This window comes from Zea mays, chromosome 3 (assembly GCF_902167145.1).
Source record: "Zea mays cultivar B73 chromosome 3, Zm-B73-REFERENCE-NAM-5.0, whole genome shotgun sequence".
Lineage (NCBI taxonomy): Eukaryota > Viridiplantae > Streptophyta > Magnoliopsida > Poales > Poaceae > Zea > Zea mays.
Window position 1 is genome coordinate 213,293,392 of NC_050098.1, and position 22,962 is coordinate 213,316,353.

Genomic DNA, 22,962 nt, shown 5'->3' on the forward strand with positions numbered 1-22,962 from the left:
CCACCCAGCTGTAGAGGTCGGCACACCTTACCCCAAGACACCAAGCAGTGACCTCCTCTTACTTCCTTTCGACCTCTCCAGAGGAAACCTTTCCTTATCTTATCAATAGATCCAAGGCCAATTGGGGGATGTCAACAGCCATTGCTACATAGATGGTCATGCCTATGAGGACATGCTGTACTTGAATCCTTCTTCCTGCCATGGTCATTAAAATCAGTCTTCCAGTTTGGAAGCTGATCAGCAATCTTTTCAACAAAAGACGGAAACTGTTGCCTACTTAGCTTATGTAATGACAATGGAAGACCCAAATATCAGCAAGGGAATGCTGCAATCCCACATGGCAGCAAGGTCTGAACCACCAGTAAGGTCTCCTCAGGGCACCTGATTGGAAAGATGTTGGATTTTTGTGCATTATTATAAAGGCCAAAAGCATCACCAAGGAGCTGGAGGATGTCCAGTGTCACAGAGATGTCTGATGATGTTGGATGCAAAAATAAGACCACGTCATCTGCATATATAGAGATCCGATGAAACCTTTTTCTTCTTGATAGCTGCTGGAGTAATCCTGCCTCCTCTGCATCGTTGAACAAAATTCCCAGAATATCCATCACAAGGATGAATAACATCGGGGAGAGTGGGTCTCCATGTCAGAGTCCTCTCCTATGCCTTGTTAGAGTGGATGCACTAACCAGTTCAACCCAAAAGGTTAAGCTGATAGGAGGTGGTGGGCAATTCACTTATATTATATTCCAACACTCCCCCTCACGTCGAGCCTTTTATGGGTCTCAGACGTGGAATAAGAATGAGTAAAAATTATTTTATTTAATTGCCTTAACCAAGATTCAAACTCATGACGTCTGGCTTTGGTACCATATTAAGTTGCTTGCACTAACCTGTTCAACCCAAAAGCTTAAGTCGATAGAAGTTAGTCAATCCACTTATACACTTCAACACCCCCACTCACATGCAACCAAAGAGAAAGTTGCAAATGCAGCTAGAGAGAAAGGCGCAAACATGGAAAAAAGGGTGGAGACACAAATAATGCCTCTGCTAGGATTCAAACTCGAGACCTCTCGCTTTGATACCATGTTAAGCTGTATGCACTAACCAATTCAACCCAAAAGTTTAAGCTGATAGGAGGTGGTGGGCAACTCACTATGTTAGACTGTGTGTGTGGGTCGGCACCACTGTTGTGCTGCCGACCCATTAGGGTTAGGGTTATGTAACACCCGGCTTTAAGGGACAAAGCCGGGTGCATCTCATACATGCGCCAAAGAAGACAACATATATAATAACAGAGTGTATAGAGATAAATGTCACAATAATCAGAGTACTTATTACATAGCGGAAGTCTTACAAAATTAAAAGATAAATATAGCAGGATCTAAAATATCCTTGGCGCCAGAAAGTCAACTGGGAGACGCCACCTAGATCGAATCGAACTCCTTGATATGATGCTCCACTTGAACCACCCGTTCATCTCCTGTGGGGGGGGGGGGGTGTGAGACAGCAAGAGTGAGCTCACATACGTTCATCGCTCAACAAGTTGTGGGGAATAATGTGCATGAACTCGCCAAAGGTGGGAGCTCATGAAGTGTGAGGCTTATCAAAGAAAATGGTTAAAGCTGAGCATTGCTTTTAATGTTGGTCAAACTTTTATTAGCAATTACTAGGTGTAAGTAAATACCAAACCTTAATAAAAGTAATAGAACAAAATTAATAAATAATCCCATGCAAATGCAAGTGACAAATTGAATTTAGGTTCCATAATTTAATCATGTGAGGGTCCGAGCCGCTCATGACCGTGAGCACGGCTAGTATACTAGTTTTACACTCTGCAGAGGTTGCGCATCTTTACCCACAAGCCGTGTTACCCATCTGCCAAGGGGTCATGAGTCCCATACACCTCTACCGAGGAGGCGAGGCAGGGTAACACTACGAGGCCTTTACAAAGTTCCACTAGCTTCAGAAATCCCGCTACAGTTTATAGGAAGCTCCAATGCAGGAATCCCTTGCAGGACCGCCATCGCAGCAAAATCCTCCCGAGGGCCTCCCTACACTGACCACTCCCCTACTGCCCTTGCCCCTTTCGGGTAAGGAAGACCTCCACTAGCTTTCCTAGTTAATCAGCCAAAGGCGTCCCATTAAACCCTTGTGGTAGCACTGTTTTCCCGGGTGGTCGCTCCATGTTCCAATTAACATAATGATCTTATCATGAACATAAATAACATAACAGAATAATTGGAACATGGATGTAATGAAATATTAACCCGAAAACCATATAAAGCAATAGCATAACTACCCAATTGATTCAGGGGTAAACAAGGTAAACAGGATAAACAAACTAGGGTAACCTATTGGGTCCCATCAAAATTAACCTATGCAGATCATTATGATTAATTAGAACATGAGTGGGTAAAAAGAAGTGATCAAGGGCACAACTTGCCTGGCACTTGAGATTCCAGTTACCAGGGTGATTCTTCAGATCCTCGTGACCTCACTGCTAGTCGCAGCAATACAAACATACATGTTATAGACAAAATTAACATTTCACCAAACATAAGAACATACTGCATAATAATAATCTACGCGTTGCTACGAGATCGCGGGATCGAGAACTACTAAGATCGGAGTTAAGGAGTTATGATTTTATAGAAGATCTACGTGATTAAAATATTAAACTATATTATAAATTGGTTAGTACAAATCATATGAGAGAATATCTTATAAATAATTAACTCACTTTGATCTAAGTTATAAATGAACCTTAGATCATATTTTAATAGATTATAATGATAAGCGGATTAACAAGGCTATCCACATCAGTTAAATATAGATAAAATAGTGAGATTTGGTACCATAAATGTTGTTATTGCATAGTAAATATTTATACAAGACTAACGCAACTTGAACGGATCAATTCGGAGTTTAAATGGGGAAGTTATGAATTTAGGAAGGTTTTATGTATTTGACAAAAGATTAATTAAGAGATAATTTAAAGTGGCTTTCATGTCAAAACAGTGGTACTAGATGATAAACCATAATATTACAAAATTATAGGAACTGGAATGGACTAAAAAGGAGTTAGTATGAATTTTCTATGAATAAAATGAGTTTCTGGAATTATTTTAACACTAAAAATCATTTTCTAATTGAATTTATTTGGTTTCCTACTCCTCTGTACTGCGCGCATCAATCCAGAGAACTACAGGGTCTAACTCGCAAAAGTTTCTAAGACTCATGATTCCACCAGACAGGACTGTGGGTTTATTTTTCAGAAAGCAGAGGGCTCTTTTGTCAAACGTCCACAGCGAAGGGGTACGGTGGATCCCCCACCGCAGGATTAGAAATCAAGGGCCCCGATCAACTCCTTTGATTCAATGAAACGGTGCACATCCAGAACCGTCGATCGAGCGATCCACGGTCGAGATTCTATGTGGACGATGGGGTATACACAATCTAATCTAAACCGTTGCTTCTTGGATCTGCGGTCTAAACCCTACTGCCATTCCGATCTAATCCTAGACGCCCCTAACCGATCCAACGGCCAGGAGGCCTTCTGCCAACTCCGCACCGGGTCACGGCGGCGCGTAGGGCAGCACGGCGGCGCACGCCGATGAGAAGCAGTGGTGCACCCCCGCGCGCCCAAAACTCCTCGCAGACTAGTGTAAGAGAAAGCAGGAGCTAGCACGAACTCGAGAGAGGCGTATTACCGAGAGTAGGGATGAGGACGGGGCCGGTTGACGGTGTAGTGCGGCGCGGTGGTGGTGCAGCCGCACCGGCGAGGAATTGCCGGAGATCTGGCCCACAATCCCACCCGGCGAGGGCACGCACAGGTGCAGCGGTCACAGCGACGACCACCAACGAGTAATCGGGTCGAGCAAGCGGTGCCAAGGGAAAGTCCCACGATGGCGCGAGCGCGACCACCCATGGTCCCGCGGATCCCCATGACGGTGAAGACTGTTCAACTGATGTTGCTGGAGAAGGATTGCGGGTGCGCGATGGAGGAGGAAGGACACGATGGCCACGGGGTCGAGCTTTATCCCCCCAGCACCATCCAACCGAACCCCCGCAAAGCGCCCACCATTGCCGCGTTCGGTTGAAGTTGCGCAGGATGCGGTCGGGTTTGCAGAGAGGGTTCGGGGCGAGAACAGAGGGCTTTTCGCGAGTAAATAGGCGCGCAGGGCTCTCGACACCAGCTGGCGTGGCAGTTGAGACCCCGCACAAACCGCGGCGGCGTTCGTCAGTCAGCGCGCGCCCGAGATCCACGGGGAAGAAGAAGACCACGCCTATAAGGTGGGTCCCGCACGCAAGCGACTGATTCAACCCGCGTGTGGAGTCCGCTGCGTCTGTTCCTAGGGTCCCAGCGGCAGTGAAATGAGCGAGGCGCGTGAGGAAATAGCGAACGACGGCTGACTGGGTGAACCACAATCCCAGTGGGGCGACCCAGTCGTAATGTGGGCGCGAGCAGACTGCTGTCAAGCGGGCCCCACGGTCAGGCGCACGCGACTTCCTCAGTTGGGCCGCGTGGCTGGCTTCATCTGGTGGGCCAAAAGATGAGGTATGGGCCCAGGTAAGCTTTCTTCTTTTTCTTTTGATTTTATTTTCTGTTTTCATTTGTTCTTAATTATTTTAAATCAAGATTTAGAATTCAAACTGAAGTGCAAATTTAAATTCATACTAACTATGCAATTTGGTCATATCATCATGTGATGAAGTTTTTTAATAATATTATTTTGTATTGTATCATCTTTCTTTCTTCCCTCCTTTCCTACCTTCATTTTCTTGGTTTTCAAAATTCATTCCTCACATTCATTGCTCAAGCATAAGTTGAGATGTTAGAATTTACTATTTCATTTCTTCATATATTTATTTTATTATTATTTTTTTTTGTTATACAGATTTTGGGTCTTACAGGTTATGTGTCTATATATGTAATTACCACCTCTATGCAATACATCAAGGGCGCCCAGGTGGCCGCCCACTGTCTTCGCAGAAGTTGCCCGGCTGCCCCCCCGGGAGGCTCAACCTTACCTCCTAGGCGCGACCCCTCGTCCAAGATTCGACCTCCTCCGTCCTCTCATAGCCGCCGGGCCTCCATCCTGCAGCCGCTGGTCTCCTCCCCAGGGATTTCGCCGCCGTCGTATTCCCCTCCTCTGACGGCCATCTTCCAGGTCTCCGGCGAACCGCCTAGGCGTGGCCAACCCTCGACGACCGCGCAACACCATGTCCCATGCTGGCGCCTCCTGGGACGTCGTCGTCACTAGCAGGCGGGCGCGAGCAGGAGCAGGCCTACGCGCCTGCGCAGTCGCCGCCCCTCCACCAGGCCTTCGCCTCTCCTTTCCCATCTGCATGACGCTGGCCCCTCTGGCGCCGCGCCTCCCCTGGCGGCTCAGATCCACCGCAGTCGACCACCCTCAGGCTTCCAGCCTCCTCATTCCCCTCCAACGCTGACTAGGCTCCTCGGACCGGCTGACACTGTCGTGGGCGCGGGCAGCCTCGCCACCGCCGCGACAACACCCCTCTTCTGGCATGTGTCGCTGCCGCGGCCCTTCCTCTGGCAAGCGCCGTCGCCGCTGCTTCGTCCGACCCGTGCGTGGCTCCCTCTCCGCCGCCGCCGGACCATGCACGAGAGCCCGTGCCGACGCCGCGGGCCAGCCGCCACGCACTCGTGCAGGCAGGCACAGGCACACCCGCCAGCCGTTTGCAGGTCAACTGTCGTCGTGAGCCTGGGCAGCCCCCTCCGCACCGTCCTCACCAGTGTCGACCCGCACACACACTGTCTAACACCCCCCCGCAGTCGCAACGGGGACACCACACACGATGAGACTGAAGTAGAAGTCGAAGGTAGGAGCCGACAGGTTGAAATCCTCCGCAGTCGCAACGTCGTGAGGGTGCGAATGTTGCGGCTGGAGTAGAGACCGATGTGGACTTCGAGAAGACAATAGCCCCTGGATGCCGAGGTAGATGAAGTCGAGGTGGCCGTGGTCGGGAGACACGCAGCAGTAGCCTGTTCTTCGGGAGGGGTCGACGTTTGAGCGTCAACGGTCGGCAGGGCGACACAATAAAAGGGCACTAGCAAGCTGACCTTCTTGCTTCTTCGATCGCCCGAACGTTGAGGAGCCCCGCCAGGGAGGCTAGCGGCAGCGCACGCGTCTGCGCCAGCCATGGTGGCCGCGCCCACGACAGAATAGAAGGGGTAACGGTGGATCCGGCCGGGAAGGCCACGACAGCGACGGATTCACCATTGCTATGACCCTCCTGGCTAGATCCGTCGTCCCTTTGGCTGGATCACCGTCTTCCCGGTTGGAGAAGAACATTGGGGAAAAATAATTCCCAATCCACTGAACAGAATACCCTATCAAGCTTAACCAAGACTGGATCATCTAGTTGGTTGGACCAAATAAATTTACGACCATGTAGCGAGATCTCTTTGAGGGCTAAATCATTAATCATTCCTCAAAAACGACCCATCATAGCTCTATTTATGTTAGAGTTATTCTTGTCAGATGTTTTGTAAATGAGGTTGAAATCTCCAGCCAAGACCCATGGCTCAACACAAGCAACTCTAATGTCTCTTGAGTTCTTGGAGGAACTGAATTTTTTCATTGTCTCCTTGAGGACCATACACGCATGTGAGCCACCAGGCATTTCCTCCCTCTTTGCCGAACTACACAGAAATGCTGTGATTATCAATTCTTTTCAAGCCTGTAAATCCCAATTGATGTTCCCAGGCCATCAAAATACCACCGCTAGCACCAATGGACGGAAGGAAAACAAAATCAGTGAACTAGGTCCCAACCAGTGTTATCGTAAACGCTAAACGGTAAACAATCGGTCATCCTCTGTTTAGCGTTACATGGGCGTTTAAACGGACTAAAAACAGATTATACAGGATTAAACGGCATCAATGACCTAAACGGTTAGCTACTGAGTAGCATTTAAACGGCGTTTAAACGGTCTAAACGACCGTTTAGGATAACAGTGGTCCCAACTCCCAAGCATGGAAACTATAGTTCCTCTAGATATACTTTGCACTTTTGTCTCTTGAAAACACACAACATCAGCCTGAGAAGAGTCCACAAGGTCTTGTGCACATACGTAGGCCTCCATCACCACATCAGCCTAAGAAGAGCCCACAAGGTCCAGCACCCCAAGATTGGCAGAGCAGAACTGTGGCTGAAAGGCTTTAGCGGTGAAGACATGGCAGGCAACATTGACAGGCGGAAGGGCACCTCCTCCTTCTCGTCTTCCTCTGCTCGTCCCTTATTGAGCGACAATCACAGAAGCAGAAGGTGGTGACACTGTCGATGTGTCAGGCAAAGTACACCACAGTGGTCATGGTGGCATGCCAAGAAGTTTGGCTGCGTCAGCTGCTGTTTGAGCTCGTTGGGGAAGAAGCTTGCCCACTGACTCTGATGGTGGACAATCAATCCGCCATGGCTCATGTGAAGAAACCTGTCTTTCACGACCGGAGCAAGCACATCGACATCAAGTGTCACTTTCTTCGTGATTGTGTTGATGGACGACAAATTGTCATTGAGTTCGTCGAGACCGTCCGACAACTCGCGGGCATCCTCGACCTGCGGGGGTAAGACAGCCCCCGAGTATTGTATTAAGAAGAAGACCTCACCAAGCCACTTGGACGTCTTCGGTTTTCTGGCCTCAAGGAGAAGTTTGGCATGGTGTAGCTCAATTCCAAGGAGAAGCAGCATGATTAGGGGAAGAGTTGTAAGATAATCTGCTGCATTCTCCAATTGTTTTGCTGCAGCAAGGATTAGACAATAGGTCATTCCTGCTGTCTTATACTTCACTGTAGTAGTATGTCAATTGGCGAACTTTGTAGTGTCTTACCTCACCCAAGTCTAAGTAGTTGGAGGCTGATCTCAGCTACTCTAGTGTTACATTATATAGTTGGTATATGTACCACTACTTGTATATATATCCTATGCAATGCAATAGAAAAAGCAGTTCAGTTTCTGCACTAGCAGACTTGTGCTTGTGCTGTGTGCTCTGTTCTCAAACTCTTCTACCTCTAGCCTTGAGTTGTGAGTGTGTGAGCTAATTGCTCACCTGTGCAGAGAGTTCAATTGCCAACAGTGGCAGTCAGAGCCAGGCGATCATTTTCATGTGCCTGAGCCTGGCGGGTGATGCCTGGGACAGGCAGGTCACCAGGGCTACAATCAAATATGGAGCAGAATCAGTGAGCAGTTGCAGGGGATTGCTAAAAAAGGGCTCGATTCCTTGATTACCCTTGGGCTTTGGACTCTCTGGAACCATAGAAATGGATGTGTTTTTGACAGAGTTACACTTAGTTTGGAGGGTGCTATTAGAAGAGCTGACGAAGAAATTATTATATGGGAATTTGCGGGGGCCAAACATCTTGCCCTTATTACAGCTCCCATTCCAGGTGTCCTGTAGGGCTCTAGTAGAGAGTTCAGTAGCTAACTTCATAAGGGAAGGATGTTTTTTGAGTCTAGGTTGTGGGGGCAGGATGGCCTTGTTTATTTTCTTTCTTCTCCTTTTTCTTCTTTATTTCTTTTTTCTGTTGTGTTTGTATTTGGTCTAATTTTAGACCCTTCTTAATTCAATGATACGCAGCTCTCCTGCGTGTTCGAAAAAAAAGCTCTCCAGCAGGGTACAGGCGAGGCACATTTATCTTAGGGTTCAATTCAAACATACCCTTACTTACCTTCAAACAGAACACCTGCTTTTTAAAGCTTTTCATTAGCCCTCATAATACTGTGGTGGCATGTGAGGTAGCGCCAGGCGACAGTGATGTTTGGTTGTAAGGTTGCTGTACTTGGCTATTTTGGCCTAGTGGAGATATTCTGCTAGGGCACTGCTCAGAGAGGTCCTTTAGTATCTTTCACCCAACACCTGTTATCCAACGCATCTTGTACCATTCTCTTGTTAAAAATTCTTCGAGAGAAGTTGTCTTGATTGTCTCTCTTACTAGGAATTTTCTTTCTAAATAGAAAGAGGATCCACACTGAATTAGAACCCTATATTTGACTTCCAAAGTACACACATTGTTCTGAACTAAAATTTTTATCTTTGGATCTTCCTTTTTTTGTGCAGAGTCTTTCAACTGAAGTTGCCGAGGCATACAATGTCACTCCTAATCTAGTAAGAGATTGAATCTATCACTTGCGTCATATGCATTTATCGTGTCACACAATTTCCAAGCTTTGACTGCGTCCTAACTGTTTACATTCCTAAAAAATAGATTCATCCTACATGAAATTTGTGGATTTACCCAAGCTGTAAGCTTGCAAACTTCATCAGGGGCAGATCTAGGGTCAGCCCAAAGGCTGTGCTGTGTCTCTTGTAATTGTTTAACTTCTCATTTTAAAATAAAAATTCCTACTGACTTTAGACTAACAGGCTAAATTTACGTGAACTTTTCTGGACTGAGTAGATGTACTACTGATCTTCATTACACAACTATCTCTACACAACAAGGTTGAAGGCAAACTGTAATTTGGATTTTGGAGTAATTGCTCTCGTCTCAACTTTACACCATCATCCTACATTCACCTATATAAAAGGTCAATGCATGGCAATATCACCCTAGGTTATGATCACCCACCCTGAAATGACTTAACGAATTTAAGTCATTCGGGGTCTTTTGTAAGTGTATTTATGTATGTATGTTTGTATCAAAAAGCATTGTCTCCCTTGACAATAGAGAATAGTTTGCTCCAGCCAACAGTAAGGATGACCACTAGTCTATTTGTATGATATAAATGGCTCAGATGATAGCTATGTTTGAAGGTGATATAAATATCGAGAGACAATGAATTGGCAGAAAATATGATAATGATTAATGGGATCAAAGGCTCAAGTACATATAGGCAAGGATGTCTACAGAAAAGGAAACAATCCTACACAATCCTATCAGGGAGATCCTTGCCTATTGAGACCAATTAACCAAATAAGGAGCAGGCGCAGAAGGCAACAAGCCCGTGCAGCCATGCCACCTAAACTTTGCCTAAAATAGCACACAGTAACCCCCCTCGCCGCAGTCAGATCGTCAGCCACTGCGCACGTTCAGACTGGTCCTGAATTCGGTGAAGACAGAGGATGGAAGGCTCTTGGTGAAGATGTCGGCATACTGTGATGTCGTCGGCATTTGTAGGACACGAAGATCACCAGCGGCAACCAGTTCTCTGACGAAGTATAGATTAATCTCAATGTGCTTGGTGCGTTGATGCTGGACGGGGTTGGAGGTCATGTAGACGGCACTGGTGTTGTCACAATACACCAGTGTTGCGCGGTGAAGAGGAATGTGAAGTTCCAATAGGAGCTGGCGCAACCATGTGGCTTCTGCAACTCCATTAGCCACATCGCGATACTGCGCTATACTCGGATTCAGCACTAGACCTGGAGACGGTGTTCTGACGCTTGGAGGACCAGGAGATGAGGTTGTCACCAAGGAACGCAACATAGCCCGAGGTGGACCTGCGCGTATCCGGGCAACCAACCCAATCAACATCAGCGTAGACCACAAGATCAGTCGCTGTAGACGGTCGCAACAAGAGGCCAAGATCAAGGGTGCCACAAATGTATCGCAGAATTCGTTTCAACGCGGCAAGGTGTGGTTCCCGGGGAGAGTGCATGTGAAGGCAAACTTGCTGAACAACATAGGCGGCCAGGTGAATGTCAACCACTGCAAAGCACCAGCAAGATTGCGAAAATCCGAAGCGTTAGTTACCGGCGCACCATTTGTTGAAGCAACCTTTGGATTTGTATCAACCTGAGTGAGGCAAGGCTTGCACTCTGACATCCCTGCGCGATCAAGAAGCTCCACCATGTACTGCTTCTGAGAGAGAAGAAGGCCATCGCCTGAGGGCTGAACATGCATACCAAGGAAGTGTTGTAGCACACTGAGATCCTTCATGGAGAACTCCTGTTGTAGGGCCGAAATGATCCGGCGCAGAAGGGCAGGTGAGGAAGCGGTGAGGACGATGTCATCAACATAGAGCAGCAAATAGGAAGTGTCGGATCCACGCCAGAAGACAAATAGTGATGTGTCGGACTTGGCCTCAACAAATCCGAGGAAGAGCAAATATGTGGCAAATCGATTGAACCATGCGCGAGGAGCCTGCTTCAATCTGTAGAGGGACTGGTTCAGTCGACAAACGAGATCTGGGTGCGCAGGGTCTTCAAATCCGGACGGTTGAACGAGTACACTGTCTCTGGCAGGGTTCCATGCAGAAAGACATTCTTCACATCAAGTTGGTCTACATGCCATTTCCGGGATAGAGCTAGAGAGAACCATTTCCGGTATAGAGCCAGGGAGAGAACTGTGCGAACTGTAGCTGGCTTTACCAATGGGCCGAATGCTTCAGAAAAATCCACACCTGGGCGTTGGGTGAATCCTCGAAGAACCCAACGCGCCTTGTACCGCACCAGTGTCCCGTCGGCATTGAACTTGTGCTTGAAGATCCATTTGCCTGTTACCACGTTGGTCTGAGGTGGTCGAGGCACGAGATCCCAAGTGTGATTCTGCAGAAGGGCAACATGCTCTTCCTCCATGGCAGCGCGCCAACTTGGGTCAGCGAGGCCACCACGGTAGGTCTTGGGCACCGGGAGAGTTGGGCAGCATGGAACAGTGCTAGAACGCGAAAGCCCTGTTTCGCGCGCGTCGCCATGGGGTGCTGGTTAGTCATTGGATGGACAACAACACCCTTGGGAAGCGACACTGGAAATGGAGCAGCCGACTCCGGAATGGGATCCGTGCGTTCCTGGCGCATGTAGACGTTGGTGATGACGCTCGCCTGAGGCAGGAAGCCCGACGGTGGGCTGCGTGTGGCGACACACGGTTGCACCGTGCGGGGCGCTGGCGAGATGTAGTCGGGGTCCGGGCACGTAGTCGAGGTCGTGCTTGGCGCGGTGGAAGGCGTTGTTGGGGCCGCGCTTGGCGCGGGAAGGAGCGACGAGGCCGCACATGGCGCGGGTGAAGGCAGCGACAACATAGGGTCTGTGGGGGCTGCCGATGATTTTGGGTCACCGGGAGTTGTTGTAGGCAAAAACATGTGCTGTGGTCCAATAGGATCAGGCACAGTGTGAAGATCATCAAGAAATTCAAACGCTACAGGAGAGCGTGGTCCATCGTGATCAGCAAAGGGAAAGGCAGTTCCATCAAAGATGACAATTGGCATGCCTCGAGATGATGATGCCATTGGAAGAGAGGTCAAGGCAACAATATCCTTTGTGATGGTCGGAATAGCCAAGGAATACACATAGGGCAGACCTGGGTGCGAGTTTGTGGGGAGCTGTGGCAGACAAGTTCGGGTAGCATTTGCAGCCGAACACCCGTAGATGATCATACGTCGGAGGAGTGCCATGCAAGGCAAGGTGCGGCCTAGAGAAGGCAAGGGTCTTGGTTGGCAGGATGTTAAGTAGTCTTGTTGTTGTGGAGAGTGCCTCAACCCAATATGAGGGGGCATAGATGTTTGGAACAGAAGGGAGCAAACAACATTATTAATGGACCGAATGTTGCGTTCAACTTTACCGTTCTGAGGTGAGGTGTAGGGGCAGGACATGTGAAGGTGGATGCCCTGGCTGAGAAGAAAGGTACGAGCACTGGAGTTTTCAAACTTGCACCCGTTGTCACACTAGACGGCCTTCACAGTGGCGCCGAACTGGGTAGAGGCGTAGGCAATGAAGGTTGCGAGCGTGCTAAAAGTGTTAAATTTAACACGAAGAGGAAAAATCCACAGGTAATGAGTGCAATCATCAAGAATGACCAAATAATATTTGTAGCCAGACACACTAACCACTGGAGATGTCACAAGTCATAGTGTATAAGATCAAACTTATTAGACGCACGAGAATGAGAAGCATGGAAAGGTAGTCGAACATGACGCCCAAGTTGACAAGAATGACTTAAAGCTAAACAATCCTCTAAATTGAAAGTGACACTAGAAGCGACCTTTGACAGAGCTTCATGACCTGGATGACCAAGACGACGGTGCCACAAGGGGGAGGCGGGCTTGGTGACAAAAGACTGAGCTGGAGGAAGATGCTGATGGAATAAGTCTTGAGCATTTTTGGGTAGACTTGTGGAGGACTGGAGTTCTTGTTGTAGCTCCTTTTTGACTGCGAGGACAACGTGCATCTCAGGGACAACAACAGCATCTCCTTTAGCATCTAGAGGACAATAGGGACAACAACATCTCTTTTAGCATCTAGAGGACAACAGGAGCCTTTTGACTGTCCTCCTTTAGCATCTAGAGGACAGTAGGGACAACAGTATCTCTACTGCTGCATACTAGAGCACAACACCTTTTGTGTAGTGTGTAGTGTAGCCCCTAGGTCTATAAATATGTGTTCCCAACCCTTACATGGATATGACATTGTGTAGTGTTTGAGAAAATAAACAAAAAATTGCCCCAACTCGTAGTGTCATCCTCTCGATGAGAGTAAGAGTCCTGTTGCTTACAGATGCAAGGGGTATAGGGCCCCGGAGCTATTGCACCTGACAATCATGTTCCGAGTTTGTAGATCCTTCACAGAACAACCAGCAGAGTCAAACTCAATAGAGCAATTGTTGTCGATAGTAAATTGACGGACCGAAATAAGATTCTTAATAATTTATGGGGACACAAGAATATTATTGAGAAATAAGGAATGAGGTAATTCAGTAGAGCCTGTGCCGACCACAGGAAGCAGGGAACCATTACCAACAACAATTGATGGAGTAGGATACCGCGGGGAAAAAGTATGTGAAAGACTTTCGTAAGAGGATGTCATGTGGGAAGTAGCACCCGAGTCAGTACCATTCGTTGGATGGGGGTTGTTGCAGCGTTTTCGTGCTGAAAGCAGAGGCCAACAACTGAGTGTCCCAGGAGGGCAGGTCGACCATGGGGTGGTAGAACCCTAGCGGTGCCCATTGGCCGCCCCCTTCAGTCGGTGTAGCAGGAGCAGGAGCCGCAGGTGGCTTCTGCTGGACGACGAGGGCCTGCTGCTGTGGACGAGCCGGATGAGGACGTGCGTCGAGCCACATATGAATGGTACTGGTCCACGGGTTGTAGACAGATGGCCAAGAGCTGGCCAGTGGCGCAGCTGCTGTTGCCGACCGGCGCTAGGGCGGTGCTGCCGCCGGGGCCGCCACCACGCTTGCTGCGATGACTGCTGTTCTTGGAGTGGTTCCCGTTGGTACCCCCCAGAGTTGAACTTGGAGGGCTGCAGCGGGGACTTGGTGGTGGCGGCGAGAGGAGTGGCCGAAGGAGGCTCCTGGTTCACTAGGGTGAGCTCCTCCAGGGTGAGGTCCTCACGGATGACGAGGAAGGTGGGGAAGGGCCGAGCGCGACGAAGCAAGGGCCGACGTGGGTGAAGCGCTCGTTGAGGCCGTAGATCACATTGAGGACGAGGGTGCGGTCCGAGATGACCTCCCCGAGGGCGCCAAGGTCATCAGCCATCTTCTTGAGGTGACAGACGAAGTTGCGGAACCTTGTTTCAAGATGGATGACACGTGTTTCCCGGTTCCCAAGGAACTGGGACTCGACAGCGAGCCAGGTGTCCCAGACAGTGTTGCCCTGGGAGGAGACGATTTCGGCGAGGTCATCGGCGAGGGAGACAAGGATCCATGACTTGATGACACAATCCATCCGATCCCAATCCGGGAGGGAACCGGGGGCGTCAGGTGGACGTGATCCTGTAGGGAGAACTTGCCAAGGGTCAGTAAGAACTGGGCACGCCAGCAGCTGTATTGGCCGGAGTTGATGTCGAGGACGATGTGGACGAGGCTTCGGATGTTGCTGACGGCGACGACCTGGGCATGAAGGTGGAGGAGGGCAGCGGCCTCCTACAGCAACATGGCACCATGGATATCCGTGGGCATAGGAGCGGAGGAGGGCAGCGGCCTCCTACGGCAGGGGAGCGAGGGTGGCGGCGGCAGCCTTGGCAGCCGCCCGCTCCCGATCTGCGCGTACCAGGGCAGCGTCCCGTGCGCTGACAGCAGCGCGGGCCTCCTCTTCTGCCTTGGCGAGGCGGGCAAGAGCTGCGTCGTAGGCTTGCTGGCGCTCCAGGGCAGCGGCGCTGGCCTTCTCCTTGGCTTGGCGGACGTCAACTTCATCCTGCTGAGCGCGGGTGAGGGTGGCCGAGACAGAGGAGTCGGCGAGTCCAGCGGCAGCCGCAACCGCCTTGGCCGTGGACGACTGTGGAGGAGTGGCAGACATGGCGCAGCACGACAGGGAGGCCGGCGCGTGGGCGCTGCATGGCAGGGAGCCGACGCGCTAACTGAGTGGAAGCGAGGGAATCCGAGGTAGAACCTGGACTCTTGATACCATGAGAGAATGAATTGACAGAAAATATGATAATGATTAAAGGGAGCAAAGGCTCAAGTACATATAGGCAAGGATGTCTACAAAAAAGGAAACAATCCTACACAATCAGAAGTATAGGAAACAATCATACACAATCCTATCAGGGAGATCCTTGCCTACTGAGACCAATTAACCAAATAAGGAGCAGGCGCACAAGGCAACGAGCCTGTGCAGCCGTGCCACCTAAACTGCCTAAAATAGCACACGCTAACAAATATTAACTTTGTGTAAGTGCAACTGGCAAATAGTTACAGTTATACTCAACTCAAAATTGAAATAGGATGCTTCAAGAGAGGTTACTTGTGCTGACAATAATACAATTTTTGTCAGGATTTGCTCATTCCTTCTCTTCTGAGAGAAGGCACTGCATTTTCAGCTTCATCCTTGGCAATGGTGCCTGGCACACCTATTCCACCTATGCTTGCAAGGTATGCACATGTCTGAATTGAGCAAAATGTGATGGTTTTTTATTATAATTATGTTTTATTGTTTTTTTCCAGAATTACTAACGGGTTGACTCAGTCGTTGAAAGCTTTCCATGGCAGATCATTTACTTGTGAGTACAAGTATGTCCATGGCTCATTGCCTCTCTAAGATACTTTCTGACTAGAGCTACTCAACTAACTATATGGCTATTTTAAGATAAAATTATTTCTAAAAAACATGAAATTATTTTATGAATTGCTATTACAACCCTGGGTTTCCAGCTGTACCAGATTTCAGAAAGGTTTGCCTTTGCCCTGAACCACAATGTCTTCCAAGAGTAGCTTAAACCTAAGCTTTCTATCACTCATGAAGTCCTGATTTCAGACTCCTGAATTGAGGAGAATGTTTCAAATTCTTGACAGTTTGGAAGAGTCAATAACCAAGAAAGAAATATTTTCTTTTATTTTTAAGCATAACTTGTCTATTTTTGAAGGATCATGAAAACTCTGTAGTGCTAAGGTAATATGCCCACACTTATTCATGATGTTTGTCGAGCCTCAATAGTTTACAGTCATTCCTTTACACGTACAAAGTTCATGGCTATAATCTGTGTTGACCAGAAGTAGTTACTTCCATAACCATTCACCAAGTGGCCCATGCTCGGATCCCCAGTTTATTAGAAACTCTCTCGATACAAAACACTGACTTTTTCTCATTAATGTCACTTCTAGGTATGATGGTCAGCGTGCCCAGATTCACAAAGCACTTGATGGATCCGTGCGAATATTTTCAAGGCAAATGAAAGAATCAACTTCCAGATTTCCTGATCTTGTGAATATGATTAAGGAGTTGTGCAAGCCCGAAGTGTCAAGCTTTATACTGGATGCCGAGGTCAGTTTGACTCTGAAGGATTTGCCATCCCTACACTTGTTTGGCCTCAAACTATTTTTGTTATTGTTTTGCAAATCTAGGTGGTAGGAATTAACAGGAAGAAAGGAAATGAGTTGATGTCGTTCCAAGAGCTATCTTCAAGAGAAAGAGGGAATAAGCATTCCTCAATTTCAATAGAGAACATAAAGGTGAGCATGCGATTTACTACACATCATTACCACTTTGGACTATTAATATTGTTTTGGGTCGTACTTTTATGTGACTAATGCCAATGACTTTTATAAATTTGAGGAATTATTGTAGTTGTCCATGAATTTCTCTAATTGATTTTGTTATGGTTCACAACTTTAATTGAACAAATCATAGTCCCATCCCAAGTCCCTAGTGACCTACTTCCCTTTGTTCGATGAATATGCATCTGTCCTTGTTGTATTCGGTCTCATATATAGAGTCCTTGTTGTATACCCTCTCTATCCTGTATTGGTGTATATATTTGGGCATAATGTCTTCATATTGCATATAGTGCGATTCATAACATTAGTATACAGAGCCTATTTTAGGGTTAGGGTTCCTCTTTCTTTCTCTACGATTTTTTCTTTCTCCCATGTTGCATCTGCACGGGTTGCGATCTGCTCTTTGTTCTTGAACCGGATCTCCTCCACCTGTTGAAACTCTGTTCGAAATTCGTGCAAGGGAGACATGGTGCTCGGAAGCCATGCAAGGAAGACGTCGCCAGTCGAATTGGCCGCCAGTCGGGGGCCTCTTTCTGTGCTGGTGTTTGTAGATGTCGTCGAGTTTCCTTTGGCCTTGTGCTGCCCGTCTTGGGGAGTCAGAGCTGCTAGTCCCTTGTTGAGCTCGACAACGATGACTTAGGATGGACTTTGTGTGTGGGGCTGCCGTTGTCTGGGTTGCTTGTGCACCCTGTGTAGGTTTTGGGCATCAATTTTCCTTAAAACTGGACCAATTCTTTCTTAATTGAGAGGTAGAGCTCCTGCCATTATGTTAGAAAAAGCATGTCCATAACCAGGATAAAGAGCATCGGAGATGGTATCTTTGCCTTAGACCTCTCTGATGCTTGATGAAATCTCCTGGCACCCCATTCAACAACACCTGAATGGAAGAGGTGGAGAGGATCCCACTGACCATATCATGCCAAATCCTTCCAAAGCTGACATTTTCCAAAACCTCCAATAGAAAGGCCCACAAGTTTTTTCTTAGTGGTTTCATCATTGCTTGAAAGACTAAGAAGTAGGTAGCAGTTACTTGAGTGTAGAGGCTGAGTTGCGTGCTATGGCTCTTGTGACTACACATGTTACTTGGTTACAGGGGTTGCTTGAGGATTTTGGTGTTTCAGTTTCTACGTGGACTTTTCTTTTGTCTAACAATACATGTGCTATTACTAGTATTGCTCGTGATCTGGTCAAGCATGAGCTTACTAAGCATATAGGTGTTGATGCCTATTACACGTGCGCACAGATTTATTATGATACGATTGACCTTTGTTGTATGTTTATAGAGCTTTAGTTGGCTGATTTCTTCACAATGGCGCAGACCAGGGCTCAACATAGGTTTTATATCTCTAAATTCAATGTGTTTGATCCACTTTAAGTTTGAGGGGTGTTAGATGCCTATGCATTTGTCCTTGTATTCAGTCTCATATATAGAGTCGTTGTACACGGTCCCTATCCTATATCAGTGTATATATTCAGGCCTAGTGCCCTCATATTGAACATAGTGCAATTCATAACACTCTTCAATAATGGTTATTTATCACAATCAATCATCAAATATACATTCAGCAAATTATACATTTCAACAGATGATATTGCCAGAGCTCAATAACTCATTCACCTTTATGGTACATAGTGTATCTCAATTGTCCTTAGCATAAAACTTATAATAGTTCTTGTGCTCAAACCAAATGCATTTCATGTAACAAATGAGTACCTAGTAGGTATATGGAGCATTTTTTTTAGTATGGACACTCTTTTCATATATTAATCTGAAAGCTTAGTCCATGCTTTCCCTCTAAATCAATCTTATTATCCACCTGGTAATGTGTGGTCCACTCTGCAGGTTGACATTTGTGTGTTTGTTTTTGACATCATGTTCCATGATGGAGAGAGGTAACAATATTGCACGCTTTTGAGTTTTAAGTCCTTAATTTTGTGGAAATATTGGAAAGGACTTGTTTGTAATTGTAAGAAACAAACCTTCTCTTCGAAAAAAGTAAGTAGAGAGCATCGGTTGCTCATTTTTCTCTCTCGAACCACACGGGAGAGCTGTGTGTCATTTCATTAAGAAGAAAATACCCCCCCCCCCCTAGAAATTGTACACCCGAGGCAGGGGGTGGATTACAACCCACACTTACACACTACCAGATCCAAATAAGACCACAGGAAATTCAGCCTTAAGGAGCAAATACTGGAGGGCAGAAGCCCCAGCCAGGCAACCAGTGCTGCCCTCAGCCACTATAGCTTACACAACACTTAGGATTGATTGCTCATTTGCTTTACTCTATGGCGGTACTTCTATTAGCTGAATTTAATTTAACCATACCACATTTCAATTACTTCCTCCGTCCTAAATGTTAGCGTATGTGTATACCCTGTAGCTGCTAGGGTTTCTCTGTAATATTCATTCTATACTGCAATATGGTACCAGAGCTTTAGGTTTCCTCCCTTCCTACAGCCGCCGCCACCCCCAGCCTTCTTCCAGCCGCCGCCGCCCCCACCCCGCTTCCTCCAGCCGCTGCCGCCCCTCCATGGCGGGCCGGCCGCCGCCCCCTCCCTTCTCCCCACGTGTCGGCGAGCCCTTCCCTCCCCTTCCTCTCTCCTATCGTGCTGCTCTTGCCGCGCCCCCGGCGGCCATTTTCCCCGTCGCCGGCGGGCCGCCGGATCTTGCCGTCACTCCGGCGACCAGCTCCCTCGCGGCAGGAGCGTCGTCGGACCTCGCCGCCCCTCGGCCGCCCGTGTCCCCTGCGGCCGGCGTGCTGCCGATACCCACCACCCCTCCGGCACCCTCCCCTCTTCGGCAGGCACCTCGCCGCGCACCGCCGCGTCCCTAGCGACCCTCCCCTATGTGGTCAGCACACCGGCGGCAGCCGTCACGCCCCCTGCCGCCCCCTTCCCCACCACATTCGCTGTCTCCACCCTTGCGCGCCCCATCGCCGCTCCCGGCGCACCGACGAGGCACACCTTCGTCATCACTACTGCGCTGCCCCCCATCGCCGGCCCGCCCCCGCCGACCCAATCTGCCACCCTCGCGGCCGCCCCTGGCCCCGACGGGTCTCGGCCGGCTCCTGTGCTCTCCCTGCCGGATGCCGCCCTGCTTCGCTCCCAGCTGCTGGCACCGGGGTTTCCACATGTCCCACTCGACACGCCTGGCGGGGCTCCCGTGCGTAGCGTCCCCCTGCCGACGACTGTCTACAGCCAGCCGTCCGCCATCACCTCCCTGCGCGCTCCTTCGGATGACGCTGCTGCCATTCTCGCTGCCACCCGCGCAGCCGTTACGGCTGCTCGCCAGCGGGCCCAGGAAGCCGCCCGTGCTCTTGAGCAAGAGCAGGCGGTTGTCGACGCCATCGAGCGTCAGTGCGCCGAGACCTACCGTCGTCTCGCCGGCAAGGGCGTGTCGGATGGCTCTCCCACATCCGCTCGCCACAACGCCGACACCTTCGAGCCCACGCCAGCCCCGGCCTCAACCCTTCGCGCTTCTCTTCACGCTCAGGCGGTGGCCCTCACCAGCATTCGGGCGACCGTCACCAACGTTCTTGCGCCGGACTCCACTCAGTACCCCTGGTGGCGTGACCAAGTCCTGCAGACCCTTCGCCGCTACGCCCTCGCCGACCACGCCCTCTCACGGTCCCTGACCCATCAGAGGATTGGCTTCTGATGGACGAGGTGGTGCTTTCCTGGATCCATGGCACCCTCACGGCCGAACTTCAGGACATCGTCCGCGTGCCGGACGATACTGCTCACCGGATCTGGGGTGCCCTTGAGGCTCAGTTCCTCGGCCACCGCCAGACTCGGATCCTGTACCTCGAGACCGCCTTTCGTCAGCTTGCTCAGGGCGATCTCTCTGTGGACGAGTACTGCCGTCAGATGAAGACGATGGCGGACACTCTCCGCACCCTCGGGGCCGCCGTCACCAACGAGTGCCTCGTGCTCAACCTCCTCCGCGGTTTGAGCCCTCGCTTCGATCGTGTGACGCCCATTCTTACCCGCATGAAGCCTTTTCCAACTTTTGCGGAGACCAAGAATGATCTGCTTCTCGAGGAGCTTCGCCTCTCCGCCACTGCGACCGCCGCTCCCGCCACGGCGCTCTACAACGCTCCCCGGGCTGCCCCCTCTGCCTCTGGGGGGCTCCTCTTCACCGCACTTCGGTCCTCTGCCGCCTGGAGCTCTTCGGCAGCCTACTGGCTCCAGGGGGGTCGCGGCCGTGGTCGCAAGAGTGGACGCAGTGGCACGACGGGCGGCCGAGGCACGACAGGTGGTTCCCAGTGGCCATCTGTCTCCAACCCGTGGACTGGCACCATCCACATGTGGCCTGGGCCGTCCGCGGGTGCCTCGGCCCCTCGCCCCGCCACCCCTCAGCAGGTCTTTTTTGCCGCTTCTCTGGCAGCGCCCTCGACACCTCCTCAGCCGCAGCAGGGGCTCCTTCCCCTTCCGGGGCCTCCGACCCAGCCTGTGTGGGGGCCCTGGACAAATGGGTGGGACACGCAGTCTCTCGCCAACTCCTTCTCCACGATGACGCTGGCCCCACCCACCTCGGTCTCTGATTGGGTGGCTGACTCCGGTGCCTCCTACCACACCACCCCGGACGCAGGTATTCTGTCCTCCACCTCTCCCCCCACCCTTCTCTTCCTTCTTCCATCGTGGTTGGAAACGGCTCTACCCTTCCCGTCACCTCAGTAGGTGACGCGGTCCTTCCCAGTCCTTTCCGTTTATCCAACGTTCTTGTTGCTCCCCACATCATTCAAAATCTTCTCTTCGTCCGTCACTTCACTACTGACAACTCTTGTTCCATGGAATTTGACCTGTTTGGTCTTTCTGTGAAGGATCTTGCCACCAAGACCCTTCTCGCTCGGTGTGACAGCCCCAGACCGCTCTACACACTTCGCCTGCCTACTTCCACTACACCGGCCTCTGCGCCACGTGTTCTTGGCTTCTTGCAACAGCCGCCTCTTCTGTTACTTGGCATCGTTGTCTCGGTCACCCCGGTCGTGATGTGATGTCCAAGCTCTCCAGCAGCACCTCTGGTTCAGGTTGTAGGGGATCTTTTGAGCACCTCTGTCATGCTTGTCAGTTAGGTCGCCATGTTAGGCTTCCCTTCCCCATCTCCTCCTCTAGAGCAACAGGCACTTTTGATCTGATACACTGTGATGTATGGACATCTCCTGTAATCAGCATTTCTGGCTATAAGTATTATTTACTCATTCTTGATGACTTCTCGCATTATCTGTGGACTTTTCCTTTACGTCAAAAGTCCGACACTTATCCCACCCTGTCTCACTTCTTCGCTTGGGTCTCCACACAGTTTAGTTGCACCATCCGGAGCGTCCAGTGTGACAACGGGCGCGAGTTCTATAACCATGCGTCCCGTGACTTCTTCCTCTCTCGTGGCGTCCATCTCCGCATGTCTTGCCCCTACACGTCTCCCCAGAACGGCCGGGCTGATTCGCACGACGAACGATGTCGTGCGCTCTCTACTCTTCCAGGCTTCCCTTCCCGCTCGTTACTGGGCTGAGGCCCTCGCCACTGCCACCTACCTTCTCAACCGTCTCCCCACCAAGGCGGTTGCCCACCCCACCCCTTACTTCGCTCTCTTCGGCATCCATCCCTCTTACGACCATCTTCGTGTCTTCGGGTGCGCTTACTACCCCAATCTCGCTTCCACTGCTCCTCATAAGCTTGCCCCTCGCTCCACGCGCTGTGTCTTCCTTGGTTACTCTCCCGACCATAAGGGTTATCGGTGTCTTGACCTCGCCTCCCACAGAGTCCTCATTTCTCGCCACTTCTGCAGTGGCTAGAGTTTCGACTGCGGGGGGTGTTAGCGTACGTGTATATGGGCCAGGCCCACTAGGGTTCTATACCCTGTAGCTGCTCGGGTTTCTCTGTAATATTCATTCTATACTGCAATACTAAATTATAAGACATTTTGGCATTTCTAGGTTCATAGATTTTACTGTGTATGAAGACATAATATATTTCTAGGTGTGTAACAAAAGCTATAAATCTAAAAAGGCCAAAACGTCTTATAGTTTGAAACTTAGGGAGTATTAAGTTCAGACATATTTAGTTTGCTGATGATG

General features: G+C 49.7%; 1 protein-coding gene across 5 annotated transcripts in view; it reads left to right on the plus strand.

The window, feature by feature from the left end:
- Positions 1–22,962, plus strand: part of LOC103651343 (DNA ligase 6) — a 47,152-nt gene that overhangs the window by 15,103 nt on the left and 9,087 nt on the right. For 4 of the 5 annotated variants that reach the window (XR_002268201.3, XR_004857376.1, XR_004857375.1 and 1 more), the window contains exons 8-13: positions 9,082–9,129; positions 15,666–15,763; positions 15,836–15,901; positions 16,493–16,652; positions 16,733–16,840; positions 18,729–18,778. Coding sequence is in view for 1 of the 5 variants with exons in the window: in XM_008676957.3 (XP_008675179.1) it covers positions 9,082–9,129; positions 15,666–15,763; positions 15,836–15,901; positions 16,493–16,652; positions 16,733–16,840; positions 18,729–18,778 (530 nt within the window). In the remaining 4 variants the exon portion in view is untranslated. The remainder of the gene's footprint in view (positions 1–9,081; positions 9,130–15,665; positions 15,764–15,835; positions 15,902–16,492; positions 16,653–16,732; positions 16,841–18,728; positions 18,779–22,962) is intronic. The other variant, XR_002268202.3, reaches the window with a different exon arrangement.